The sequence below is a fragment of the Phragmites australis genome, chromosome 8, assembly GCF_958298935.1.
Source record: "Phragmites australis chromosome 8, lpPhrAust1.1, whole genome shotgun sequence".
NCBI classification, from domain to species: domain Eukaryota; kingdom Viridiplantae; phylum Streptophyta; class Magnoliopsida; order Poales; family Poaceae; genus Phragmites; species Phragmites australis.
Window position 1 is genome coordinate 32392525 of NC_084928.1, and position 26068 is coordinate 32418592.

General features: G+C 41.2%; 2 protein-coding genes across 2 annotated transcripts; one reads left to right on the forward strand and one right to left on the reverse strand.

Annotated features, from left to right (window-relative positions):
• Nucleotides 1-4014: 4014 nt before the first annotated feature.
• Nucleotides 4015-18155, forward strand: LOC133927108 (isoleucine--tRNA ligase, cytoplasmic-like). The gene is made up of 27 exons (XM_062373410.1): nt 4015-4740; nt 5414-5479; nt 5562-5705; nt 5899-6095; nt 6988-7150; nt 7882-7995; nt 8219-8316; nt 8669-8747; nt 10665-10823; nt 11198-11287; nt 11962-12095; nt 13153-13312; nt 13418-13501; nt 13663-13875; nt 13982-14107; nt 14586-14723; nt 14815-14918; nt 15272-15335; nt 15547-15635; nt 15715-15856; nt 16144-16207; nt 16287-16354; nt 16661-16783; nt 16892-16957; nt 17410-17512; nt 17646-17737; nt 17816-18155. Exons 1-27 carry the CDS (start codon nt 4207-4209, stop codon nt 17915-17917), a joined length of 3516 nt encoding a protein of 1171 aa, XP_062229394.1. The 5' UTR covers nt 4015-4206; the 3' UTR covers nt 17918-18155.
• An 839-nt stretch (nt 18156-18994) lies between these two features.
• Nucleotides 18995-20480, reverse strand: LOC133925969 (uncharacterized). Its single transcript, XM_062371704.1, has one exon. The coding sequence runs from the start codon at nt 19949-19951 to the stop codon at nt 19328-19330; it is 624 nt and encodes a 207-aa protein (XP_062227688.1). The 5' UTR covers nt 19952-20480; the 3' UTR covers nt 18995-19327.
• Between the last annotated feature and the right edge of the window lie 5588 nt (nt 20481-26068).

The window sequence follows — 26068 nt, forward strand, 5'->3', positions numbered from 1 at the left end:
CCTTGTTCCTGACTGGGAATAAGGGAAGTTGGTGGGTCCTTTATGATGTCTTTGAGTATCTTAGATCTACATATTTAGGTGCTCACTTGTGATCAATGGTTAATTGCCTTTATGCAGTGGTTAACCCTATGGTTTTGTTCTTGCTATCAATCCAAATACATTCTCCTTAGAGTCGGAACTATATATCCATATATGTAAGTCTTGCGAGTGCCTTCATATTCACGGTGATATTGCTTGTTTTTTTTTACAGGAGATGACGAGCAAGTATACATATACTTTTACCCTGACGATGTTGGTGATGGGTAGGAGTAGGGTCCGGCACTACAAGGCTAACCCCGATGGTGCTTGAGGGCAAAAACACCATTGGTCTTTTGTCATTTCATAGTAGTTTCCGTTGTGTATATACTGAACTAATTCTAGAGATAAACAATTGTTGTAAATCAAATATCTAGACCAGCTTTTGATTGATGTGAGAATTCAACTGGTTGTATGCATTGCTCTGATGTCAAAGCTTGCAATGTTGTAAACTGAATTAAGACTTGTAATGTACTTAAATTATGCACTTGGATATTGTCTTGTGATGAATGGATATGCTGTAAATGATATGCGTGTTGATCTTGGGCTAGTCTTGGAATATCGAAATTTTGTTCATTTTAATTAATTTCTTGCCTTATTGAGCTGTCATTTGAATGTGGATTAGCACGTGGTACGTCGAAAGACAAGCGTTTGCTAATTCTCATTATCTTGGACAACTAGCGGATCAATTAAACCGATGACAATCTAGATGACTCTCCATAACTTTGTCATATAGTATGTTTTCCAGCGCATTCGCGAAGTTGAACTGGTAAGAGTCCAAGCCTTTTGGCTCCAACATCTTCATCTTCATGATAGATTCTCGACTAGCTTCCTCATTTCATATTCTTCTACTACACTAGCGATCTCTCTGACCTTACAACCATGCTCTCAAGCTTGTTTATCATTATCTCGAAGGCATCCATGTAGTGAATATGGCATAGCATCCTCCACTTCAATCTTCTTATGTCAACTCTTCTTTCTCCACTTCAGATTCAACCTTTTGGTCAGATCTTGCCAATTCCATGTCTTTGGTAGAATTTTCACAAACAATCCTTCCACTACTTTGCTAACTAGTAGACCAATTCTCAACAGCATTGTTTCCTCCCTTTTGGTCCTTAGGTGGGTGTTGAGTAACATTCTGACCAGTTTCCATTTGCTCTTTATTGTTATCCTCTGACCCTTCATCATTCTCATCATCATCTCCATCACCATTGTCCTCAAATCCTCAGGTAACTCTAGCATAAAGGAGCCTTCAACCTCGAGATTAAAGTACAACTTAATGCCCATTCCCATAGGAATCTTGGAAGGATACTTGCATGCTACCTTTATTTTGATTATCTCTAAAAAAACTAGAGAGCAGAGAGTTACAACCTATATCCACCAGCTTCCCCAGAGTTGAAGCAACCTGTTGAAAGGTGTCTGAGTCACTCCACTTAGGGGTACCTCTATGACTTCAACCCACACCTTATGATGATCTCCACTAGGTTTTATTTCTTCTTTTCAAGTTTTCAAAGAAACAAGCACACCATACTTTTAATTGCATATGTAGTGTATATACTCGATAAATTCAAATAATTTTGGTTACTTCGTCTCAACTGGAGCTAATAACCTATGGCAGATCCATGCTTTTAATATTATCAAGCACGTAAAATAAGTAAATTGCACTGTGAGTCTGTAAACTTGCTTAGTTCACATGAGCGAGTATGTGGGGATTATTGGAATAGGTGGATTGGGCCGAGCTTACATAATCGTAAGTACAATTTTTTTTGTCTATATTTGGAATTTTATATATTTTAATTTTCGTACAGAATAGATGATGAACACATAAGGTAGGGGATCAATGGCAAATCAACTTAATTTGACCTATTTCAATGATAATGAGCTTTGTTTGATGACAAGACTCATATCAGCGGGTTATATCAATGCCAAATATGGCAAATTAGTCTCTCTCGGTGGACACGCTCTTTATGTGATAGGAGCTCAATACGTCGTCACCCTCTGGTGGTCTCTTCCATGCCACCATCATCCACACCTAGAGCTTCATTGTTACTTATTCCTCTCCCACCACCAACCTCATATACACATGTGGGCAACGTGGAACAACGCAACGCTATGAGATTTGGGGATATATGATACTTACAAACACAGGGCAACTTAGCTCGTTGACACAACGATGATGCTCCTTAATTCCTCATCGTCTTAGCCGTGCCTGGTGTCGTGGTGGCCCTTGCACTAGTGCATAGGGGTGACCGATAGTTTTAGGTAGTTGATATGCTCTCATTGCTGTGAAGTTATTATGCATAGTTTTTATGTGCTTTTGGCTGGTGTATCTCTTGTATGTGTACTTTGATATCCCTCTGTTGGTTCCATATAATCAAATCGGTTTCATAGTTTATCATCCAAATAGAATAGTGAATTACATACGTGAATTGATAACCTATGAAATCCATACGATGCCCAACATTTAAAGGGTTTGCTGCTAATACTAGCAATATATGCAATTTCAAGACTTAAAGGGTTACTTGACTACCACTGCACCGACGAGAAGAAATAAAGTTACTTGGGGTGTGTTCGGTTTCCCAAATCTCCCCTAGTCCGGGCCAATGGATGCGTATAGTCTTATAAAGAAATATGATTAATTGCCCGTATCCAATGTTCCATCTTGGCCCAACGGATGTAAATATACGACCTCATCTTGGTCTAACGGATGCAGGCTATCACAAAATCATCTTCATGTGAGTAACCAATCACAATATAAACTCTTACATTCACTCATGCAGTCTCAGATTCAGTTAATCAAATAGAAACTCAGTTTAGCTTGTCTACTTGTTCAGACATATTACGAGTGGCAACGAGACGGGTCGGATCAAGCGAGAACGCACCTGACCCAAAACTCAAAATATAAAACCCAACATGGACCCAAAACTCAAACAGGGTGCAAAACCGCCCCTCCCCTGGCCCTGACAGTGACTTGAGACCCGACGGAGGACTCGTAACCCGAAACCTCCACTCCCCGCGTCCTCATCCTCTCCGCCCCGATCCTGGAATCGGCCCCTCTTGGCAGCATCATCGTGGGCGTTGTGACGGCGCTGCACTCGTCGGGGTGCAGGATGAGGCAACACCCAACGATGATGTGGCTGCGGTGGTGGTACGGAGCGATAGGGCGGTGGCGGCGTGGTAGCGTTACACCTCATCAGGGTGTGGGACGAGGCGGTGCCCAACGACATTGGGCCACGGTGGGCTGGTGGTGGTCCAGAGCAACGACCGACAGGGTGGTGGTGAGCGAAGTGGCGGTGCTACATCTCATTGGGGTGCAGAACGAGGTGACGTCTGACGGCGCTGTGGCTGTGGTGGTGGTCTAGAGTGATGGTCAACGAGACGGTGGTAATGGGCGATGCGATGTGAAGTACTAGAGTCGTGGACATGAATTAGCTTGTGGAGCGTGGAGCACGTGGGCTATGAGTTACCGGAGTAGTAGTGTAATATTGGGTTTTTCTTAACTCAGGGTCCATGAGGCACCCCGCGGAGAAATGAAGCCTCAACCTTGAAATCGATTCGAGTTGGGGCATCGTTCCGATGGCTCCGCAGAATGAATTCTGCACTTGAACCCACCCCTGTCAGATTTAAAACATGCAGGGCCCTGACCCGGCACCCGTTGCCACTTTTAAGACATATACAACTAACCAATCATTCTTCTTTTCGATAAATATAATTTTGCTCAGCCTGCTTACACTCAGACTGTTTATACTATATAATTTTATAAAATATTATCTAAGGAAACAAACACACCCTACTGAAAAAGGAAAAAAAGGTTTTACTTGCCTATTAGTACTGTAGAGGTCAGACCGTCCAGCGTGAGGGATCAAACTGAAATTTCCTTCCCCTAAAAAAAACACCGAAAATTTCCTTCACCTAAAAAAATACTGAAAATTTCCTTCGGACGGCAAGGGAAGGAAGCACGCCCGCAGCACGTGAACTCCAGCTCTAAACCCTCGTCTCCCTCTCCCAAGCATAATCCCACCCCTCGCCGCCGCAGTCTCATCGTCCGAAGCCCTAGCCCCTTTTGCCGCCGCCGCCGCCGCACTCGAAATCCGATTCCCATTCGGCGGCGCCGGCGGCGGAGAGGAGTCCATGGATGACGTGTGCGAGGGGAAGGATTTCTCCTTCCCCGCGCAGGAGGAGCGGGTGCTCCAGCTGTGGTCGCAGCTTGACGCCTTCCACGAGCAGCTCCGCCGCACGGAGGGCGGCGAGGAGTTCGTATTCTACGACGGCCCGCCCTTCGCCACCGGCCTCCCCCACTACGGCCACATCCTCGCCGGCACCATCAAGGACGTGGTCACCCGCCACCAGTCAATGCGCGGCCGCCACGTCTCGCGCCGCTTCGGATGGGACTGCCACGGCCTCCCCGTTGAGTTCGAGATCGACAAGGCGCTCGGCATCACCAACCGGCAGCAGGTGCTCGACCTCGGCATCGGCAAGTACAACGAGACTTGCCGCAGCATCGTCACTAAGTACGTCGCCGAGTGGGAGGCCATCATCACGCGCTCGGGGAGGTGGATTGACTTCAAGAACGACTACAAGACCATGGACCTCAACTTCATGGAGAGCGTCTGGTGGGTGTTTGCACAGCTCTGGGAGAAGGACCTCGTCTACAAGGGTTTCAAGGTCGTTTCTCTAATCTCATGCGTGGTTAATTTGTTTGCTGCTGTACATTGTTCTGAGTTTGTTACGCGAAGTTGGACAAGCTTAGGATTCAGGGAAATGGAAATTTAATGGTGTTCATGAGTGCGACGACTAACTATTTCATTTATTTTGGGTTTAAAATTTCCATGTGTGGCAGTTAAAACCATAGGAAACGATTAGGAGTTAGGACATTGCAATTTTTGCAGTGTCTGAATGCGAGGAGGGCCTCTCAAATAGTTGGTACTGTGCAGCTTTTATTGTTTAGCACTTTAGCTTGAGCTGGGGCTTGCGCAATCGTATGTTTCTTTTGGGGCAGGGTGGTGTCATCATTCACAGTAATTAACTAATTATGTATCGAGTTTAGGGCAATTTGTGCATCGAAGTTGTCTCTAATGATCTCTATTTTTATGCCCTTCTCTACTTGTAAACTGCTGTTTGCTTCTCCTGTTTGAGGATATTTACTGTGTACAACAAGTATTGTTTCTGTTCATGCCTTAATCTCCTTTCCTAAAGAGGAAAAGAACAAGAAATGTATAGAGTATCTGGCGATCTAAGTTGTCCTCTCTAAAAGGAGGAAATGTATCTGAGTTTTGTTTTTGTTCATTATAGTGTAGGGAATCCCTTAAAACCTCCTGAACTCTTGTTCTTTTTCCAGGTGATGCCTTACAGCACAGGCTGCAAAACTGCACTGTCAAACTTTGAGGCAGCGCTGGACTATAGGGTTGGTTATTATCTTCCTTCCTGATCTAGCTCGTTTATTGTTTTTGCAGTTTGTAATAACTAATTTTTACATGGTATCATAGACTGTTCCAGACCCAGCGGTGATGATATCTTTCCCTATTGTTGGTGATCCGGACAATGCAGCTCTTGTTGCATGGACTACAACACCTTGGACACTTCCGAGTAACCTAGCATTGTGTGTCAATGCCAACCTTATGTATGCCAAGGTTGGCGCTTTTCTGTTTCTGTACCTTTTTTTCTCCATGTTGTCATATTTGACATGACTTTTGTCTATTATGCTCTTTGTCGAGATACTGCCCCATGTTGTTTTGTTACAAGAGATTTCCATTATTCATGTCCCTCTCTACTTGTTTGCTGTTTGCTTCTCCTGTTTGAGGATGTATGCTGTGTTACAAACAGGTTAAAGACAAGTCAAATGGAGCAGTATACGTTGTTGCGGAATCTAGGCTTGGTCAATTGCCAGTGAAGGCCAAAGCTTCAGGAAAGAAGCAACCATCTTCTAAGGGAAGCAACGCTGAAGCTGTTCCGGATGGTTTCGATAAGGAATCATATGAATTATTGGCAAAGATTCCTGGTTCATCCTTAGTTGGCCTAAAGTGAGTAGTTTTCTTTTGATCAATCTTATGTTTGTACCTGATTGCATGGGATCAAATATGAAATATCCACTACATAATGGAAACTGCTTTTGAATTACATGCATTGCCTTTTACCTGATCTTGAGTATGTGATTTGTAGAACTCTCAAACTAAAATTCCCATTGCTAGATACAAGAGTTGTGGCTGGAGCATAAAGCTTTTCCATAAATCTAGCTGCTTCTGGTTATCCCTTTGTTAACCATGAGTTGGTTTTGTAAGACTTCACTGCTAATTTTTGTCGGAGTAAACAATCCACGATGCTTTCGATATATGATGTTCAAGTGTAACTTTAGAATTTTTCTGCCTGTGTGGAGATGCTACTTTGGTCAGTAGCTTATTAAAATAATGTGTTCCACTTTTGCTGTGTGCCGTTTTATGAGTGGTGGACATTGGGGCTGTTTGTTTCTCGCCCCGAAGAATCCATGCCAAAATTGGGGTCATGCCAAAATTTGGCCATGCCAAGTAGTGTTTGGTTTGAGGCCAAGCCCAAATTTTGGTTGGCCAAAAATCGGGGCGGTCATTTTGGGCGCCAAAATCTTGCCTACCTTTGCTATAGAAAATTTTTGGTCAAACAGATTTTCGGGGCCGAAATTTTTCAGGGCGCTGCCAAATTTTGGCCTTGATCCAAACGGAAGCCAAATGTCCTAGGCATGGCCAAATTTTTGCTTGGCTTCTTGGAGGCAAGAACCAAACATTATTCTTTTGCTCAGCTATACTAATAATTGTTACTCTTAAGTCTCATTTACTGAGCATTGTGTGAGAAACTCAATTTCATGTGATAACCAAGGATAATTGCAATAAACATCTGTATTTTTTTATTCATTTTACTGTCGCTTTTTTCCTCTGGTTGCAGATACACTCCCCTGTTTGATGTTTTCACGGAGTTTCAAGATACTGCCTTTAGAGTGATCGCGGATAACTATGTAACCGATGATAGTGGAACTGGTGTTGTCCACTGTGCTCCTGCTTTTGGTGAAGACGACCATCGTGTTTGCCTTGCTGCTGGGATAATTGAGGTTGGATTAATTCTTCTTTACTCTATGAATATCTAGCGTAATTGATATTCTGCTAAGGTGTTTAAGGTTGAGAGAAAAGAGAAGATCAGTAGACCAGTGAAGTCATTTTTTTAGAAGCATGAGGCAGTAAAGCCCCCATTTCCATTTTTATTAAGTGAAACCATCAAACAACTGATGAACATTAGAACAACTTCGGAAGAGGGCCATAGTTGCACTATGGCTCTCCCCTTTACCAGTGTTGACACTAGCAGAGCATCCATCAGCGCGCTACAACTAAAGATAGCTACATGAGAAGCTTTGACAGAACACTCCCAGTATTTTTTAACACCTCAAAGCTGTTCTTTTTTCTGACAACTCATGTTTGAAAGTACTTACTAAGTTACTATGCACATTTAAGTTGTTGAAAAATATAGAACACAATGCCTATTTTCCTAATGCGCACAGTTTGTCTTGAAATCTGGGAGATCTACTTCCTGTTTTCCAAAGCATTGTTAAATTATCAAGGGATCATGCACTTCTCATATTGCTTCTTTGATCCATGCAAACCATCTCTTTGGTGTTGGGGTGCAATGCACCATTTGATTCTTTTCTCTTATTTCATTGTCTAGTATGACTCGCCTTGTACATCTTCTTTTTGTACCTTGTATCTCTGGCTAATCATTGCTGCTTATGCAATAATGACCTTGTTTTAATATTTCATTTATTTTTTCTGATGGCTTCTTCACATGCAGGCTACTGGACTTGTTGTTGCTGTTGATGATGATGGTTGCTTTACAGAAAAAGTATCTGAGTTTAAAGGGCGACATGTCAAAGAAGCCGATAAGGATATCATCAGTGCTGTTAAGGCACGTTGTTATTTCAGTTTTCAATGGACTCATAACTGTAGTTTGTAAATAATACTTTTGCTTTTAGTTGCCGACCAGCATTTCTGCAACTACCGTCTACAGATTTCATACACTAGTGCGATCAAACACTACATATATAGAGTTTCTAATGTTAATATGACTCATTGGGTATACTTATTTTCCTGTGGATCGCACTATGAAAAGTGATTAACAACATGAACAGGATAAAGGAAGACTTGTTAGTAAAGGGAGCATCGAACACTCTTATCCATTTTGTTGGCGCTCGGGTACTCCTCTTATTTATCGGGCTGTTCCAAGCTGGTAATCTTCTGCTACTATTGTGTAAATATATTGTCTATATACTGACAATTGATTTTGCCATTCTGCCTGATTTAAGTTAGTACCGATGCTTTTGTCTTTCATATTCTAATAATGTGACACCTCCAGTTCATCTACTTGCTTCTCTTACGACATGGAGCAATCACTTTTAAAAAAATGATTCACCATGTTATATTTATGAAGAACCGCTGATGCATAAATAAGCCTTTCTTTTGAATCTTTCTGTTTCCTTTTTGTTACTTTGTTTCATCTCCTTTTCATACACATTATGGTCTTCCTGTTGCATTACTTGATTTTATTTGAGGAATGAAGGCCTGAAAAAGCTATTCCATAGGTTTGTCAAGGTTGAGAAGATTAAGGAACAGTTGCTGGAATGTAACAAGGAGACCTATTGGGTGCCTGATTATGTTAAGGTATTTTATGGTTTCCTGCCCCCCACGCAGTTCTTTCGGGAAGAAACTTTTGTAGGACAGATCCCATGTGGAGGTGCCCCTCATAGCCCGTTAAATTGTGTATTGATATTCATGAGATCATGATCAGATGGCTATGAGGGCATCCTCAGGTGGGTTATATCCCCATAGAGGTTGTTTCTGCCCTTTCAGTGCTTTGCGTTTATGGAAGTATGCATGGTGATTTGTATTGAGGGCACACAACTAATTAGCACAGGGCAATCAGAACTCATCATCACCTGTTACACTGGGTTAGTAGACTTCTGTTTTCTTGTCATCTTGAAGTTGGCTGAACTGTGCTTCTTGAAGGATCTGTGGTTGGATGTTATGAGTGTGGGTCAAGACCCAATCAAGCCAAGTAGATGCATGGCAACCAATTAAAGTAGCTCCTTTAAGATTAGATAAGATAGTTTGTTTAGGTAAATGTGTTTACCTTTGAGTAGATTTGGTTGTTAGGACTGGCTCTATATAAAGAGTCTAGGCGCATCAATATGATCAAGAAAGAATGAATTGATCTTGTTTCTTTCCCCAAGTTCTGTCATCCCAGTCTTAGTCTTGCCCTTTTCAAGAATGCCTACTCCGCCCAGCCATCCTCTTGGTGGTGCGGACCTTGTTATGATCTAAGGTCCATAACATTACTTGGCCTTAAACGTTCATGTAGACATTTGATTGCATGCACTGTTGGGCAGTGCTAATTGCAAGGTTTAGAATCCTTCTGAAGTGTTATCTCAAATCCTCTCGCGAAGGAATTATCAAAGGTTTGAACTTAAGCTAATGTTAAGTAAGGTTTGTTAGGAAATTAATCTTAATTAATGACCAGGAGCTTATCTAATCACATGAACACATGCTAATTAATGCGGAATTAGAGATGATTAACCTGAATTTGGCGAAGCCATCCCCTTTGAGTTGATGAAGGTGCTTGATCACCCCCCTGGGAGACACCCCGGTGGCTTGGATTGGCCTTCATATCAGCTTAGCGCCCTCCTGATTGGTTTGGAGAAGGAATTTTGGGGACAGTTGCTAACTGAGAGTTAATAACGTGATTAAACTCGAGTTCAGGGCTGCCCCCTCTTATTTATAGCGCTAACTGACCTAGGACCTAACCGTTTTGCGTTTAGCCCCCCCAATCAAAGGCGCGATTGCTGATTAACCCTTAATGACAGCTTAATTACGTAATTAAGTTATGCTGTACATTAAGTCATGGGCTAACTTTAGCCAAAGATCACATTGTGGTCTAACAAGGTCATTCATTGCTCAGTCTGTATTGGCTAGAGGTAGTATGTAAAACCTGTGATTTTCCAGTGTAGAGTAGTATCCGCCTAACTTTTGCTGAAATCCTTTGAAGATATGGCAGCTTGTGACTAATTCACAGTGGCTCTTGGAAGTATTTTAAGTTATATAAGTTCTGTAATAGCAACTAAATGAAAGGTCAACATTTGGTCTCTGGGTATTTGAAAACGACCAGGTTGCTGGACAGTGTTTCCAGCCAGTAAACCCTACAAAGTTAAAAAAGCCCAGAAGGCACTATTTGCATTTATTCAGAAACTAGGTCTGATGTGTTTTAAGAACGCCTGGTGGGGAGCGTTAGAGCAATATATGTTACCTCATTATGACAAATCCAAAACACAGACTAGTGATGTTATTCCCAATGATAAGGTTGGCTGACCTGTGGTTTGTACCTGAGACATATTTAATGGTTTCATCTTTTATATTCGGATAATGTGCTTCATACTCATATGTGTTTGATCCGGCCCTCTTAGCTGCATATTGATTATCATGAAACTGTTTTGACACTTAGGTGTAGCAACAATATATTAATGAAGGATGATGTGATATGTGTATGTTTTAACTTGATTTATCGGTAACAATGCATGAATGCAGGAAAAAAGATTCCATAACTGGCTTGAAGGCGCCCGTGATTGGGCTGTTAGCAGAAGTAGATTCTGGGGTACTCCACTTCCACTGTGGACCAGCCAAGATGGTGAAGAAATTGTTGTTATGGATTCGATTGAGAAACTAGAAAAATTATCTGGTGTCAAGGTTAACATCTCTACTGTACACAAAAATATTTTTGATGATGACATAAATATTCTTGTGATTATATATTATCTTTATTGAAGATTTGAAACAATGGTGAACTTTTAACATGCTCTCGTTTTTGCTATTTTTACTATTACTAGTACCTTTATTATTATTATTGTTGTTGTTGTTTTCTCATCATCTTTTTAGTTGGATCTTGTGGGTTTCATCTCTAGCCTACCCCAACTTGCTTGGGATAAAGGCTTTGTTCTTGTTGTGGACATCTCTTATATCATACTTCATATTAATAGGCATTTGTTATTTTTGGATTGCCCTAATACCACCCCAGACTTGTTGCGGCAACCTTTGCTTTTTTAATGAAAAAATGTCATCAGGTCACGGATCTTCACCGACACTATGTTGATGATATTACGATTCCCTCTAGGAGAGGACCCGAGTATGGGGTGCTCAAACGTGTTGAGGATGTAAGTTTCTTTTGGACCCATAACTAGGGATCCTTGCAACTGCATGTGCAGTACATCTTCTTTTAACATTACAATGATGTCCTGGTGCATTTTTCTTATCTATTGATTTACTACCTTTCCATTATGAAGTAGAATAAGTAGAGCAAAGAGAGTTGGAAATGGTATATTGGGATAATAGATATGAGATGATTTAAGTGCAAATGTTTGCTCCTAGTAATCTCTAATATGGGTGAAATGTAGCAATTTTGGCCGCAATAAAATATACTTGCGTTTTAAACTAAAACTTATACATATCAGTCAAGTTCTTGAATTTAACTTAGACGTGGTGAAGTAAAGTAATCTCTTGTAAGCGTCTTGGTGAGAAACTCTTGTGGGGTTGTGCCTTTTCCTCTTATTGTACCTTGGTTTTGCTTAAGTGGTTGCTAGTATTTTAGTTCCCACTGAAGTTTGAATGCCAATAGAAAAGTGATGTGCAATAGATGGTTGAATTGTTGTACTTAATCTCTGCTGTGTTGTAAGATTACACCCATGTCTGCTTGTTTACCAGTGTTATTCATGTTCAAGATGCGCATGTGAGCATGTGGCTTGTCAAATGTCGATGCGAATGTTTGAGAATATGAGTGTTTTCTTCAATTGTGAAATGGTTTTCACTAAGCAATTATGGTGTTCCCCAGGTTTTTGACTGCTGGTTCGAGAGTGGGTCCATGCCATATGCCCACATTCATTATCCATTCGAGAATTGTGAACTATTTGAAAAGAATTTTCCTGGCAATTTCGTGGCAGAGGGTTTGGATCAGACACGAGGATGGTTTGTTACTCCCTTCAGAATATTTGGAAGCTTTATAATTGTTTCACTAGCCAGTAATGATTTGATGGTGCATTTTCTTCCTTCTGTTGTTTTCATTTATGGCCTCTTGGTGATGTTTCATGATTATACACCATGTACGGTGTTTTTTGCTGGCATATTTGTGTAAATAGTTAGAGAAAATTTTAAATGAATTAAAAAATTAAATTTACAAGTACCAATCAAGACCTGACCATTCATTTTGAAGCCATGTACTTCCTAAACTCTTTGCACCGCTTTGCCTCAAACCCTGCTTCCTTGCTTGTGCAGAAGACATGATCATTTTATTCTGATAGCAAGTCCGATATCGTTTTCTCGTTTGCTCAGTAGTCTTTGGCAATCATTTTTAAGTTAATATACTATGCTAAGTGATGTTTGTGCTTTTGTAACCTGGTTCCATTTTGTACTGTCATGGTCGTCTAGTTATCATCTTATCATCACCATTCTTTTTCAAAAATTCATTCCGTACTGGCTGTGATGCTGCATTTTCCCGCAAAATAAGTGAACATCCTTCATTTCTCTGAAGACACGCCCTCTATTTTCTTATGTTTTCAGACAAACTGTCCTACATACAAATATGTGTAGCTGATGGAGAATTTATCAAATGAGAAGTAGATTTAAAATGGGGTAATAGGGACTAACAATCATATATAACCGTTAGACATGATATTTTTTTGAACCCAACAATTAGACATGATATTACTGATATTATGCACTAAAAGGCCCCTGAATTATTCCACTTCATACTTATGCGTTCCACCTTACGACACGAGTAGTCTGCATTGATCTACAGTTCTACACATTTGAATCTGATCTAGTTCTTTATATTTTCATTTTCTTTATCCTATATAAGTTAGTTCCTGCTAGATGTGGATGTGTTCCTGCAGCTGATAAGAACAGAATCCTCATTTATTTTGGTATAGAATGTATATTGTGCTCAAAGCTTGCAATTGTGACTAATATGATTTGCTTCATGCCATTCTAATTAATTTCACCTTTATGTTGCAATTTCATCCTGCAGGTTCTATACTCTGATGGTGCTCTCAACAGCACTGTTTGGGAAGCCTGCATTTAAGAATCTTATATGCAATGGTCTTGTCTTGGCTGAGGATGGTAAGAAAATGAGCAAGAGTAAAAAAAATTATCCTGCAGCCACAGAGCTCATGGATGAGTATGGAGCGGTATGTTATGGTTGCTTTGAATAAGTCAATGGCTATTATCAGAAGATACATGCATATCGACTCTGTTGCAATTTGTAATTAAATTGAAATTTCGTTTCTTTCCAGGATGCTTTGAGACTATATTTGATAAATTCTCCAGTTGTACGTGCAGAGTCTCTACGATTTAAACGTAGTGGTGTTTATGGTGTTGTAAGTTGATATCATGAAAACTTTTTGCTCTATTAATCATTTGGTCAGGCTACTGGTCTGCATATGTATCATATGATAGCAATTATCAAAATGCTACTATTTAATTGTTGCCTTGAGGAAAAGAACATTACCCCTAATTTAACATGCTTTAAATTGATCAGGTGAAAGATGTCTTCCTCCCGTGGTATAATGCTTATAGATTTCTTGTCCAAAATGCAAAGAGACTTGAAGTTGACGGTTTTGCTGCATTTTCTCCAATTGATCAAGCGACCCTTCTGAAGTCATCCAATGTGTTAGATCACTGGATAAACTCTGCAACTGAAAGTCTAGTCAGCTTTGTTCACCAGGAGATGGATGCATATCGGCTTTACACGGTCGAACGCTTAACAGATTTTCTGGATATTTGTTCCCTGGATCTATGAATTCATCTTTCCTTATTATAACCACTTGATGTAATTTTTTAGCTTTCCTACACTGCAGGTTGTGCCATATTTGGTAAAATACATTGACAATCTTACTAACATATATGTGCGTTTCAACCGCAAACGGTTAAAAGGACGTACTGGAGAAGAAGACTGCGGAATTTCTCTCTCAACGCTCTACCATGTAAGTATATATGTCCAGCAACTCGCATTTTCCAGCTTCATTTGGTCAATACTGCTGCAAATTGTCCATGAATTGCTCAAAGAAAAATTATATTTCAAAGCTAGCTCATACATCACTTCCTGTTAAGGTGCTGTCTTCATCTGTTCATGCCATCTAGGATTGTATCAAGACTTAATTGTAATCTCCCTGATGCTGATGTGTCATTTCCTTAGTAGTTTTTTTGCCCCCTTCCATTACTTCTGTAGTTAGGGTGCTTTACCAGCCGTCAGACGGCATTGTGATGATTCTTTTGCTACTTCTTTGCTTCACTGTGATAAGAAATTAGTCCGAGCCTCCGAAATAATCCTGTGGTACCAAATACCACCTATTACATTCTTTCTGTACTTTATATATATTTGTAATCCCCTATCGCATACACTTTATTTTGTTGGTGGTTCTTTCTCCAATTCTCTAAGACGTTATAATCATGAAAATGTAGGCACTTGTAACAACTTGTGTGGCGATGGCTCCATTTACACCCTTCTTTACTGAAGTTCTTTATCAAAATCTGCGGAAAGTGTTAAGTAAGTCAGAGGAGAGCATTCATTTCTGCAAGTTCCCTTCTACAAGTGGGGAGGTAACTGTCCTTCATCTAAACGTTCTATTATGTCTTGTTTTATCAGATTTACTTATGACTTAATGTGCAACTGATTTTGTCACATTATCAGAGAGATGAGCGTGTTGAGCAAAGTGTAAATAGGATGATGACCATCATTGATCTTGCACGCAATATTCGTGAGCGGCATAACAAAGCTCTCAAAACACCACTCAAGTATGCCCAGTCTCCCTTAAATTTTTGCATGTGCATATTTTCTATAACAATGTGTATCACTCTGGCAGATTTTGGTTTTACATTTTTGTCTTTGCAAGCATGAAATGTGAGGAGTTTCGGTTGTAATAGTTGTCATAACATTGATGCGATTTGAGTTGTGTCTTTGCACTACTTTACATGGAACTGGAAGAATTATATGTGTATAAACATCAAGAGGTTTCCAATTGAAGTCTGATGGAAATGCAGTCTGAGTTTATACTAAATGCTATTTTCTGTGATCCTTGTTTAAAAGCAGCATGTTGTGTTTAGTAGCATTCAACTTTGCCATACGGCTTAACTGGTTTGAGTTTCAGGGAGATGGTGGTTGTGCATCCAGACAATGAATTTCTTGAAGACATCACTGGGAAACTAAAAGAGGTTTGTTTGTTAGACTGAAACCTATCAACAACGCGTTTGTTAATCTTCCATTCTGAAATTATGTAACTTTTTTGCAGTCACCAATTAGATGGATTTAATTCGTATAAAAAAACTAGATGGATCAATTGTTTTCAGTTTTTTATACTTAGTTTTCATTACATTTTATTTCTTCAGTGTTGAATGCTGACGCCATCTACTTTGTACCATGTAGTATGTTATGGAGGAGATGAATGTTAAGACTGTCACTCCATGTAATGACCCCTTAATGTATTCTTCCCTGCGGGCTGAACCCAATTTCAGGTATGCATACTTCAATGTAAGAATTACTGGCTTATTTCACATTCTTATCCATTGCTGAATGCTTTTGGTATTTTCATAGCGTGCTAGGCAAAAGATTAGGAAAAGACATGGGCAAAGTATCAAGTGAGGTGAAGAAAATGACTCAGGAACAGATCTTAGCCTTTGAGAAACATGGAGAGATTTCATTCTTTGGTCATTGCTTGAAGCTAGATGATATTAAGGTAATATTCCATACACACAGTTCTTAGTTTGATGGCACACACAATTGCCAGCGATATCATTTGAAGATTAACATCTGATAAGTGCTAGTTTAGTAGGTTATCTCTCCTCAAGAATATGCGTAAGTGTATAACTTATAACTTATATTGTGTTGATTTGTTCTGTGTAGTACATAAGATTAATAAATAATGTTATTTATATATAAGATCTGTCAGCTCAGAAGTAATTTTTTTCAATCTGCTGCATCTTCATTTATACAAAATTTACCAGTTTGACTTTATATCTGTAGGTTGTCCGACAATTCAAGCGTCCTGAAAATGTGTCAGAGAAGGAGATTGATGCTGCAGGAGATGGTTTGTCATAAATATGCTACTTGTCTTGATAGTTTGGCTAATCTTTTTTGATAACTTCGTTTTCTTGTTTTTGTTATAGGTGATGTTTTAGTCATTTTAGATCTACGAGCTGATCAATCATTGTTTGAAGCTGGAGTTGCTCGAGAGGTTGTTGATAAATTCTTTATTTGTGTCTAAGCTTTGACACAGATTGTTTCCTGTACTGAAATGGAAATATGAGGGTTGTTCCTGTCTGCTGTATCATAAGCTCATTTCTTATTGCCTGGATTTAGTTATTATGCCGGATATACATCATAATGACATAGTACCAGAACACATGAGCTGCTGAAACTTCAATCACACAGAAATGAAAAAAATAAACCATGAATGTTTTGTGCAGAAACTTTCATGATCATTTGATTGCTGTTGCTAAAGTTATAGTTTAATATGACTAATATAAGCATCTCTGTCCAGGTTGTGAACAGAATCCAAAAGTTACGGAAGACTGCTCAGCTCGAACCTACTGATCCAGTTGATGTGTATTACAAACCTGCGGACAATGAGAAAAATACGCTGGAAGAGATTTTGAAGTCACAGGTCAGTTAGAATCGGTTGATCTAAAGGATTCTTGTTTTGGAACAGGTTGATCTAAAGGATTCTTGTTTTGGAACATCTTTCCACGACCACTACCTTTATTCTGTACAGGATCAGTATATTAGAGAGACACTTGGTTCATCACTCGTTCCGAAGGAAATGGCACCATCAGATGTGGTGAGTTTGGATCTTCAACTTATCTTCAAATTTAACTCAAATAATGCATCCTACCGAACCATTTTGCAGCCCTGATATCTTCACCAATAATAGTTTTAGGTTGTAGCTTAGTTTTCTGCATTTGGAGATATGTATTCTGATGATATTTTTCAGTTCTATGACAACTGGCCTTCTTTAAGATTTAAGTTTCTCATAATTTCTAAGTAGACCCAACAAATCTTTCTTTTGCTTGGCTTAATTGCGAGCTGGAGCAGCTATTTGAAGGACAAACCGACATGGGTAGCATTTATCTTGTAGCCTGTCATTTAGTTTTGCATGGGCGATATTTAGAGTTCATTTCGTGAACTTGTAGATTTATCAAGTTGACCTATGTTAAGTAATCTGGTGTTGAAAGAATCCAAAATGCTCATTAACATTTTGCCTAACTGCAATGTTATTGGTTGGGTTTGCAGGTAGTAATTTGCGAGGAGTCACACAATGTACATGACATGTCGTTTGTCATATACATTGCAAGGTCCGCCCCTGTGCTTTCACCAGATCTTCCTCATGCCTCAGGTAAATCTTGCCGTTTCTGCTCTAGAGTACAATTGTGAATTACCCATGCTGATACTTGCTATTTCAGTTGTTGATCCTGTGCGATCCTGTGGATATTCTGTGAATAATTCATGCATGTACTCTAATGAAACAGGCAACAGTGACCATGTGGAGGCGTTGAGAGTATATCTTTTGTCAAGGTCTATTTCCAGATTGAAGAACGAGTTTCATGCTGGAAATGGCATGGTAAGCAATGGTCGTTGCCTTTTTTTTTCCCAGTACGTTTGCTCCTCAATCCTTGTATTTTTGTCTGCATTCTTTCAGATTACGGTTGACTGCATTGAAGGTTATCCACCAATCAGCCTACAACTAGGAAAACATGTTTTTTTTAGTGTAGGGGATTTCTATTTGGCTAGTCGATCCTGATTTTTGTTTGCAGCATCCCGATTTTGAGTGATTTGTATTTTCTCAACGCAATCAGTTCAAAGGGCCAGTTCTACTGACGCACCTCACCAAAGTGTTGTATTTACATTCATTGGCTGTTAAAGACGAAAGGGAGGTGAAATATTCAGTGTATGCTATAGCGAAATTCACATCTGCTCCCCTGGTCACATGTGAATTAAAATATACAAAGAGCAGACTATGAGTTCATAGCTGTTGTGAATTGTGAACAGTTTGAAAGATTGAACTCCACATACCGTTAGAGTGTTCCGCCTCGTACTTGCTAGACATCTTTATTTGCTGCCATGTCTTAGTTATTCTCCTGGCCTGTGGTCGCCAGCTGATGTTACTTTCGGATGAAAACCAATTGATGTCACAGCAAGTCTCAGTTCTCAAAATCTGTCGTGGTCGAGCTTAAGCTGCTGTTGCAAATTGCGTCGTGGGATGCCTGACCTGTTGGCCCCAGGGTGCTGCCCCATCTCTATTCCCATTCCGATCCACTTGCCGTTCTGTACTCTGATGACGGCCTGAATGAGTCATCGCTGAGACTGGTCTGCCATCGAACATGCATTGTCGACTGCCATGTGGGTGGATCGGTGGCAGTTTGGCCAAGAACTGGTAAAGACCAGCCTTCTAGCCACTAGCCGACCAACAACTGGAGAAGTCTTGCTACAGCTCGAGCTTTTATCTTAAGATATCTTTTAGTAGCATCATAGCCCATACCATGTTTTCCTCTCTCCTCTCCCATAGAATAGCAATGCCTTTATAACATCATTATGAAGGAGCAATAACGATGTTGTGTACTCGATGCTTGTTTTGTTAAGGGGATGATGTCGTGTGCGCAATGCTCGCAATTCATAATTTGTTTTTTTGGCCATCGTCCAGTCTTTGTATAAGCTGGAGACACTTTTTTTTTTGACAATGGTAAACATGGTCTTGCATTCGTCGGGGAAATGTGCAATTCTGAACTCTTGAAAGGCAGGTATGTTCACGGTGCAGTAATCCATGGACCTTGGTGCAGTTTTAGACGTAAGCGAGGGAAGTTCGCCATGCATTGGCAATCTCACATTTACACTCCATTCTGTAATTCCATTGACTGCTAACAATGAGGGCATACTTAACCTTCACTCTCACTCAAACTTGAACCTCAATTTCTCAGAAACTATAGTTCTTTGACAGAATCAAACGATATTGGCGTTGGACATTATTAGCTGAACATTGCCAAATGTACATTCCCATGTTCTTCAGTTCTTCTCTCCTGAAGGACACACAACGCACCATTCAAGAGAGTTGTAAAAATTCTCTCCCACAACAGCCTAGCCGCAAACGAACAAATTACGCAAGAACACCAAACCAGCAGCGCAAGATCGAAGAGGACGTAATTGAGCTTGACCATCACGTTGGTTTCAGGTCCTGAAACATGGAGTCCCACTTGATCTCCCTTCCGGTGCCGTCCTGTGAGCACCGTTCCTCCTCGTCGTCGCCGCTGTCGTCCTCGTCGCCGTCGTCGTGGTAACAGTCATGGAACATCAGGCTCGCCTTCTGCGATGACGCTGACAGCCGCGCGCCGCCCCTCAAACCCTCGCCGCCGCCACCGTCGGTGATCATGAGCATCATCTTCTTGGCAGCGCTCTTCCTCTGCACGGCGCCGACGTGGACGGCGTCGTCGCCGCTGCAGATCCTCGGCACGACGGTGACCGACGACGCGCCCCTCCTTCCCCCGCCGGCCAGCCGGCGCACGCACCGCGTCAGGCACCCCCTGGCCCTGCGCGCGAGCCGCGCGGCCGCCGAGGCGTCGCCGGCGCCGTCCTTGCCCTCCGCCGCGGCGCCCTGCTTCTTGGCCAGCTTGAGGATCTCGAGCCGGTGCTTGGCGATGGCGATGCCCATGCTCTTGAGCAGGTCGTGGTCGAAGTGCGTCGCGTCACAGGGCTCCAGCTCGTTCCGGATGAAGAGGAGCCCGTACTCGTACGTCAGCGACGGCGCCAGCCCCGTCCTCGACAGCCACGAGTACCAGTCCATGGCAGCTCCTGATCCGCTCGCTTCGCTTCTGTGGCTAAAGCGTCAAAGACCCATCTCCCTCACTGCTCACTGCCGCTCCTCGTGATGCGTTAGGATTTATAGTAAGGGAGAGGGAGACTGAACTGGAAGACAGCATGCAGTTGCCGCTGCACGGTCAGCTCACATGCCTGCCCCGGCAAAAGGATTACTACCACTTCTACTACCAGTCTACCACCACCACTCACTACCTAGCTGTGGCAGCAGCAATGGCTGCCACCTTACAGAGATTTTTGCAACTGCAGTGAGTAAATTTGGAGACGTATTGTTATGACACCTATGCGCATACTGCATGAAAAATCTTGTGATGTACACAGCTTGGATCTGTGCACCAGTACAAGATCCAACATCACATGAAAAGCTTCAATGTACAGTGGTTGGTAGCAAATCGTAAGCCGAGAAGGGCAAGGGAAATACAGCAACAAAACTGTAAAGTTGTCGGGCTGATCTGACGCAAATCGCTCCATCCTGGGTCCGGCGAGGCTGTTCACATGCCCCTGCAAAGTGGTGCCACAACTTTTCCTTTTTATCATATACTACTGTGAAGGTTGTTAAGTTGATGAACACTTGCATCGGCCTTTATGTATGATTCAGGCCATGGTACTTTTCTTTGAGAGAGATGCATGTAATCTATTCACTTAGGATTTCTTTTGGAGGGAAAAGATCACTTGTGATGTTTGAGGCACGTATGATGATGACTGATGTGTTCTATTCCAGGACCACGTATGATCAACACAAGTAAAGGCTATAAGGACGCGAGTAAAGTGATAAAGGGTGGCAGGTTAGAAGGAATGTAAAATTCTACTAGCCTTTGTAGACGTGTGTTCTATTAGAATCGTTCATTTATATTAAAATTTATGTCGAAAGGATAGGTAAAAAAAAAATAGTATATATAAAAGAATCAATGAATGGATGGACATCAAGTGAGAGAAATATACGGATGAGATAACCCGTGTATCCACACCCCTATGTAGAGTTTTCTTTCGCCAAGGTAGAATGTGGGTAGGGGGACTATGGTTATTCCCTTCGGTCATAAATACTTGGCTCTTTGAAAGATACAATCAAACTTTTAAAATTTTCATCTTAATAATTTTCAAAATATTTAATTAGAAATATAAAAATCATATGTGTAGATTTGTCTTGAAAAATATTTTTTATAATATTATATTTTTATTATATATTATAATAAAAATAGTGGTCAAAATTGCATATCAAAAATTGTAAAACATAAAAAATATCTTATATTTTTGACCAGAGAAAGTACTCTGTTACAGTCCTACGAGGAGGCAGCATGCATGTAGACAATGTAGGGGAAGAAAAACTGTGACAAGTCTTTGGATTCACTTTCATGTGTGGACCTTTCTTGTCGTGTTATAGGAGTGTTAAAGAGGTCACGAGGTTAGGCATGGGCAAAAGTAAATTGGGCAGTAAATTATCAAGTGCGGCGTGGTGATAAACAGGTAGGAATCTAGGGTGATTCTAGCTAGCTGACCCAAACAAATGCTACCGCTATGTAGCTTGTTTTCGTATGCGCGCTGTCCGAAGAATCTTCACTTTATAAATATATTTTTTGTAGGAGTCTACGTACGTGTTTCTTTTTTATCTGGTATACCGCTACATAGATGAAAAATGAGGCTTGGTTCATCAATTTATTCAGAGAGGGTTGGACTGTTGGGGAACACAACCGTTCGCGCGCGATCCAACCGAGAAATGACCGTGATGGATCGTCGTTGCACACCACGCAAGGATCTCTCTCCTCCTCCCGGCGTATCGCGCGCAACCAAGGCAGGCGTCAACGGCGGCACGAGACGAGTAAATCGAACCCCGTCCGCGCGCATCCGTCGGGCAGATCCGCAGAGCGCGTGCCATCAAATCTGGCGTCCTCGTCCACGCCGATCTCTCACGCCGCACCACCACGCCATCAGCCGCACGTACGTATGCATGCACGGGCTCCGGGCTCCGGGGGCGTACCCGGCCGGCGCCCCGGTTTCCCACCGCGCCGCGCATCGTCGCGCCGGCCGAAACCCGCGAGGCGCTCCGAACGCGCGACGCGGTTTACCTACGGGCCGCGTGTACCGGTCGGTGGACGTGCGAACAACTCAGGCAGGGGGATACGATCTCCCGCTTGATCTGGCGTTGGCATCGCCAAGGGACGGCAGGATCATTGCGCCCGCGCACTGGTGTCGTCGTGGCGGCCGGCCGGGCCACAGGTAAAGGAGGTTCATGCATCATGTGCATGGAGTGTTCCGGTGTTAATGTACGCTTGTTTGCTATGTTATCTTGTGTACTACGCGTATCATCACGTTACCGTACAGGACATTGCTTTTCCCCCAATGTTATATATATTTCCCGCATGGGCGTCAACGGAGCTGGTGCAGAATGGCAAACCAAACTAACCACTCTCTTTCGGGGATATCTCTTGGAGTATTCTAAGAACATCTCCAACGATTTTTCTTTAAGGATCAAAATCCCTCTACGATAGGATTTTTATTCCCTTCAGCGTTCCAACAATTTTTCTTTACGGTTCCCGTCACAACAGGATTTCTAAGGTCATTCCCTTCAGGATGGGATTCTCTCTTCTTTCCCTTCACGATTTCCCTTAAGGGGAAGCTGTTGGAGATGAAAGGAAATAAATGGAATGAGAACAGGGAAGGAAATCGGAAAGAGAACGAGAATTTAGTTGGAGATGATCTAATGTCTTGCCAATTATGAGTAGTAGAAGAAAAATGCTGCTGGGGGTACACCTTCACTTCACTGCATGAGTAATGACAGCAGGAGGGTTTATGGGACGCATCTTGTTCGCTGCATGAAAAACCAAGAAAAAAAAAATCATATACCACCACTACTACTGAAACACTCATGGCAGTCGGTTTTTAAGCCGTATCCTTTCCTTTCCATTTAAAAAAAAGCGTCTGTGATAACCTCACTAATGATAGATCCAGTAAATTTGTTTGTAGGCTACATGTCATTTTTGTTTCTCTCCTTACAAGTTGTATTCTATGTTAATTTTTCTGGGGGTAAAAACAACATCATACCCTATGTTACAAAAATATTTAGATTTTTTATTACTTTCATAGGTTGGAAACATTTAATACTTATTTAAACCTCGAAAATGCACATTGACTGTCTTTGAAATGCGGATGCCGGTATATCTGATTTCCTCAAGTACAAATTAGTTAGTAACTCGGATATTGAAGACTGCACTGGAATCGAAGATGCTAAACATTACTACAGCAAAGATCATTACTGTCAATTTATAAGTCAATTTAAGTCTTAAACCGGCAGTGATAATCTAACTATCACTGCGGTTATAGCCTCGGATATTAAAGACTGTACTAGAACCGAAGATACTAAACATTACTACAGCAAAGATCATCATTGTCAATTTATAAGTCAATTTAAGTCTTAAACCGACAGTGATAATCCAACTATCACTGCGGTTATAGCCTTGAACTGATAGTGATAATCCATTTACATATGCAAAAATATTTTACCACGAACTCTTCAGTATGAGAATCTATCTCAAGTTTGATCTATCTCAAACTTGAGACAAAAGCCCCAAACCAAAATATTTGTGGTAGAGTATTTTATATCACATTCTTAATGACAAATAGGAATGGATATTGCAAAGCTGCTGTACCAGGAGCTATTCGACATTCCAAGTCAAATAGCTCCTCATACAGTAGCTACGCGCCATCAATTTTACATCTTGCGCTATCCGAGTGACAATAGTAAGTCTAAATGAATGGTGAAAACACAATCATTTTAAAATAAATTGGTTTCCTTCCAATCGTTTAGATCTACCTATTGCCACAATCTTTAACCCTCAAACTTGCCACTTGTTTAGTTGGGGAGATAAGGAGAGGTCGATGATGGGCCCAGAGGCAGTGAGGGTTCGGGGAAACGAGGGAAACCGTGAGTTGGCTCAGGAGAGGCCCAGCCTAAGGGGTAGAGGCAGTCATAGTGGTGACACTGACCATCGTACCACTTTGACCGCCACTACTCATTGGGAGCGGTTTCTGGATATAGGGAGCGTGATGGGCTCGGTAGATGACGATCGCGAGTGGCTTGGGTGGTCGGAAGGTGGCTTAGGGAAATGAGGGTGGTCGCGAGGTGGCTCGGGCTTGAGAGACGGCAAGGAGCTTGGAGGATGTGAAAGTTGAGCACAAGGGGTATATGTCCCTAGGTAAGTGGGAAGTGTTTCGATGATTAATGATAAACATATTATTATGACTAACAAGTTTGGTTTGAAAGACAATTAAAAGATTAGTTCATAATGTTATTGGGTGATCTTGGTCCCTTAATTAAATGGTTAAACGATCAAATGTGAACGTTAAGATTAAGGACCTTCTAGTTCTAAGTGTCATAAGGAGATGAATAACACTTAGAGTAGTATAGACTCGCTTTTTTTGTTTTTTTGACCACACTATAAAGAGGAGTTAAGAGTAGTAGTTTGACCTAGTTGAGTCTAGATTTGATTAGATGTACACTTATAAAATTCTAGCACTAGATAGCTCAAAGGAGCCCATGGATGAGTTAAAAAGAAGATAGATTTTAACGAAGTTTGAATTAGACAAGTTCTGAAAAGCCTATATATGCTAGATGGTCCGGTGCTAAGGAGTTTGTACACGTTGGGTTATTTGTTTAGAAGTGGACCCCAATGTTTGTACACGCTGGATGATCCGACAAGGTTAAGTTGGCTACATCGGAGTATTTTTTTTTTCAGAAGAGAGATTTCAAGTTGTACACATCAGATGGTTCGGCATACACATTGGAGGCATTGCTGGAGTAAAGTCCAGAGGAATTTACTTCAGTTCAATGGAAGTTGGACTCATACATGCCAGATGATCCGGCGTATGTATCGGAGGTTTTACCGGAGGATTCAATGCTTGCAATGGCTAGTAATGACTAGTTTCGGGTGGACGGTTCACACCGGATGGTCTGATGTTTGGAGCATATGCACGCCAAATCATCCGACATTCACGAAAAATGTGGGTGGTTAGGCAATGGCTAGTTTTGGACCTCTAACCTATAAATACCCCACATTTCGTTTGTAGTCTAAGCTTGATTTGGATCAAGTGAAGCTATTGGCTTGTTACTCTTTATGGTTGGAAACATTTAACAGATCTTGGTGATTGGAGATGTCTTAATGAGCTCTTGGAGTTCTTGTGGGAGCCTCAAGAGGAAACTTTGTGTTTTGTTTGAAGCCCACCAATCCGGAGATAGAGTAGTGGCTATCACTAGGGAGCACTTGAGACTTGGTGACTCAAGAGTGAGCAATATCCTTAGTGGATGCTCCAATGAGGATTAGGGAGAGAATGCCAACTCCTCGATATCTTAGGGAAAAAATTTTGATATCTTCTTGCGCATCTCTTTACTTTCCTGTAGTTACTTTCTTGCAAGTTTATGTTCCGCAATTCACTTCTTGTTGTAGCTTGCATGTTTCTTCAGCATTCTATCAAATTTAGTTGTTGTAGTTGCTTTACAATTTATTTAGTATAAGGTTGTTTACTTGTTCTAGAGTTTGATTGAAATAGTTTTAATTAGGGCCCAATTCACCCCCTCTTGAACTATTCGATCCTTTCAACATGCTCGAGATTTATATAAGAATTATCACTGGTGGCTTGAAATACAAATTGATAGTGATAATAATTAACATTGTCGGTTCGTATTCGCTCAATTACTGCTCCGTTGGTGAGCATCTGAACCGGCGGTGATAATTATCATCACCGTCAGTTTGGAATACAAGCTGACAGAGATAAAGATTATCACTACTGATTTGTATTGGCTCAATTATTGATCTGTCGGTGAGCTTTTGAACTGGTAGTGATAGTTGATATCACTGTTAGTTCTAGCTACGAACCGACAGTGATATCAACTATCACTATCAGTTCGTAACAGCTCATGGTTAGATCTGTCAGTTTAGCTTATAAACCGGCATTAATATCTTATAACTACTAGTTATTTTTGAACCGGTAGTGAAACAGGGGCAGGGATGACCATTTCTATAGTAGTGAAAGGAAATCGCACAACATAAGTTACTGAAGACCCTTGTGGTATCCAAGAATAAAAAAACTTCTA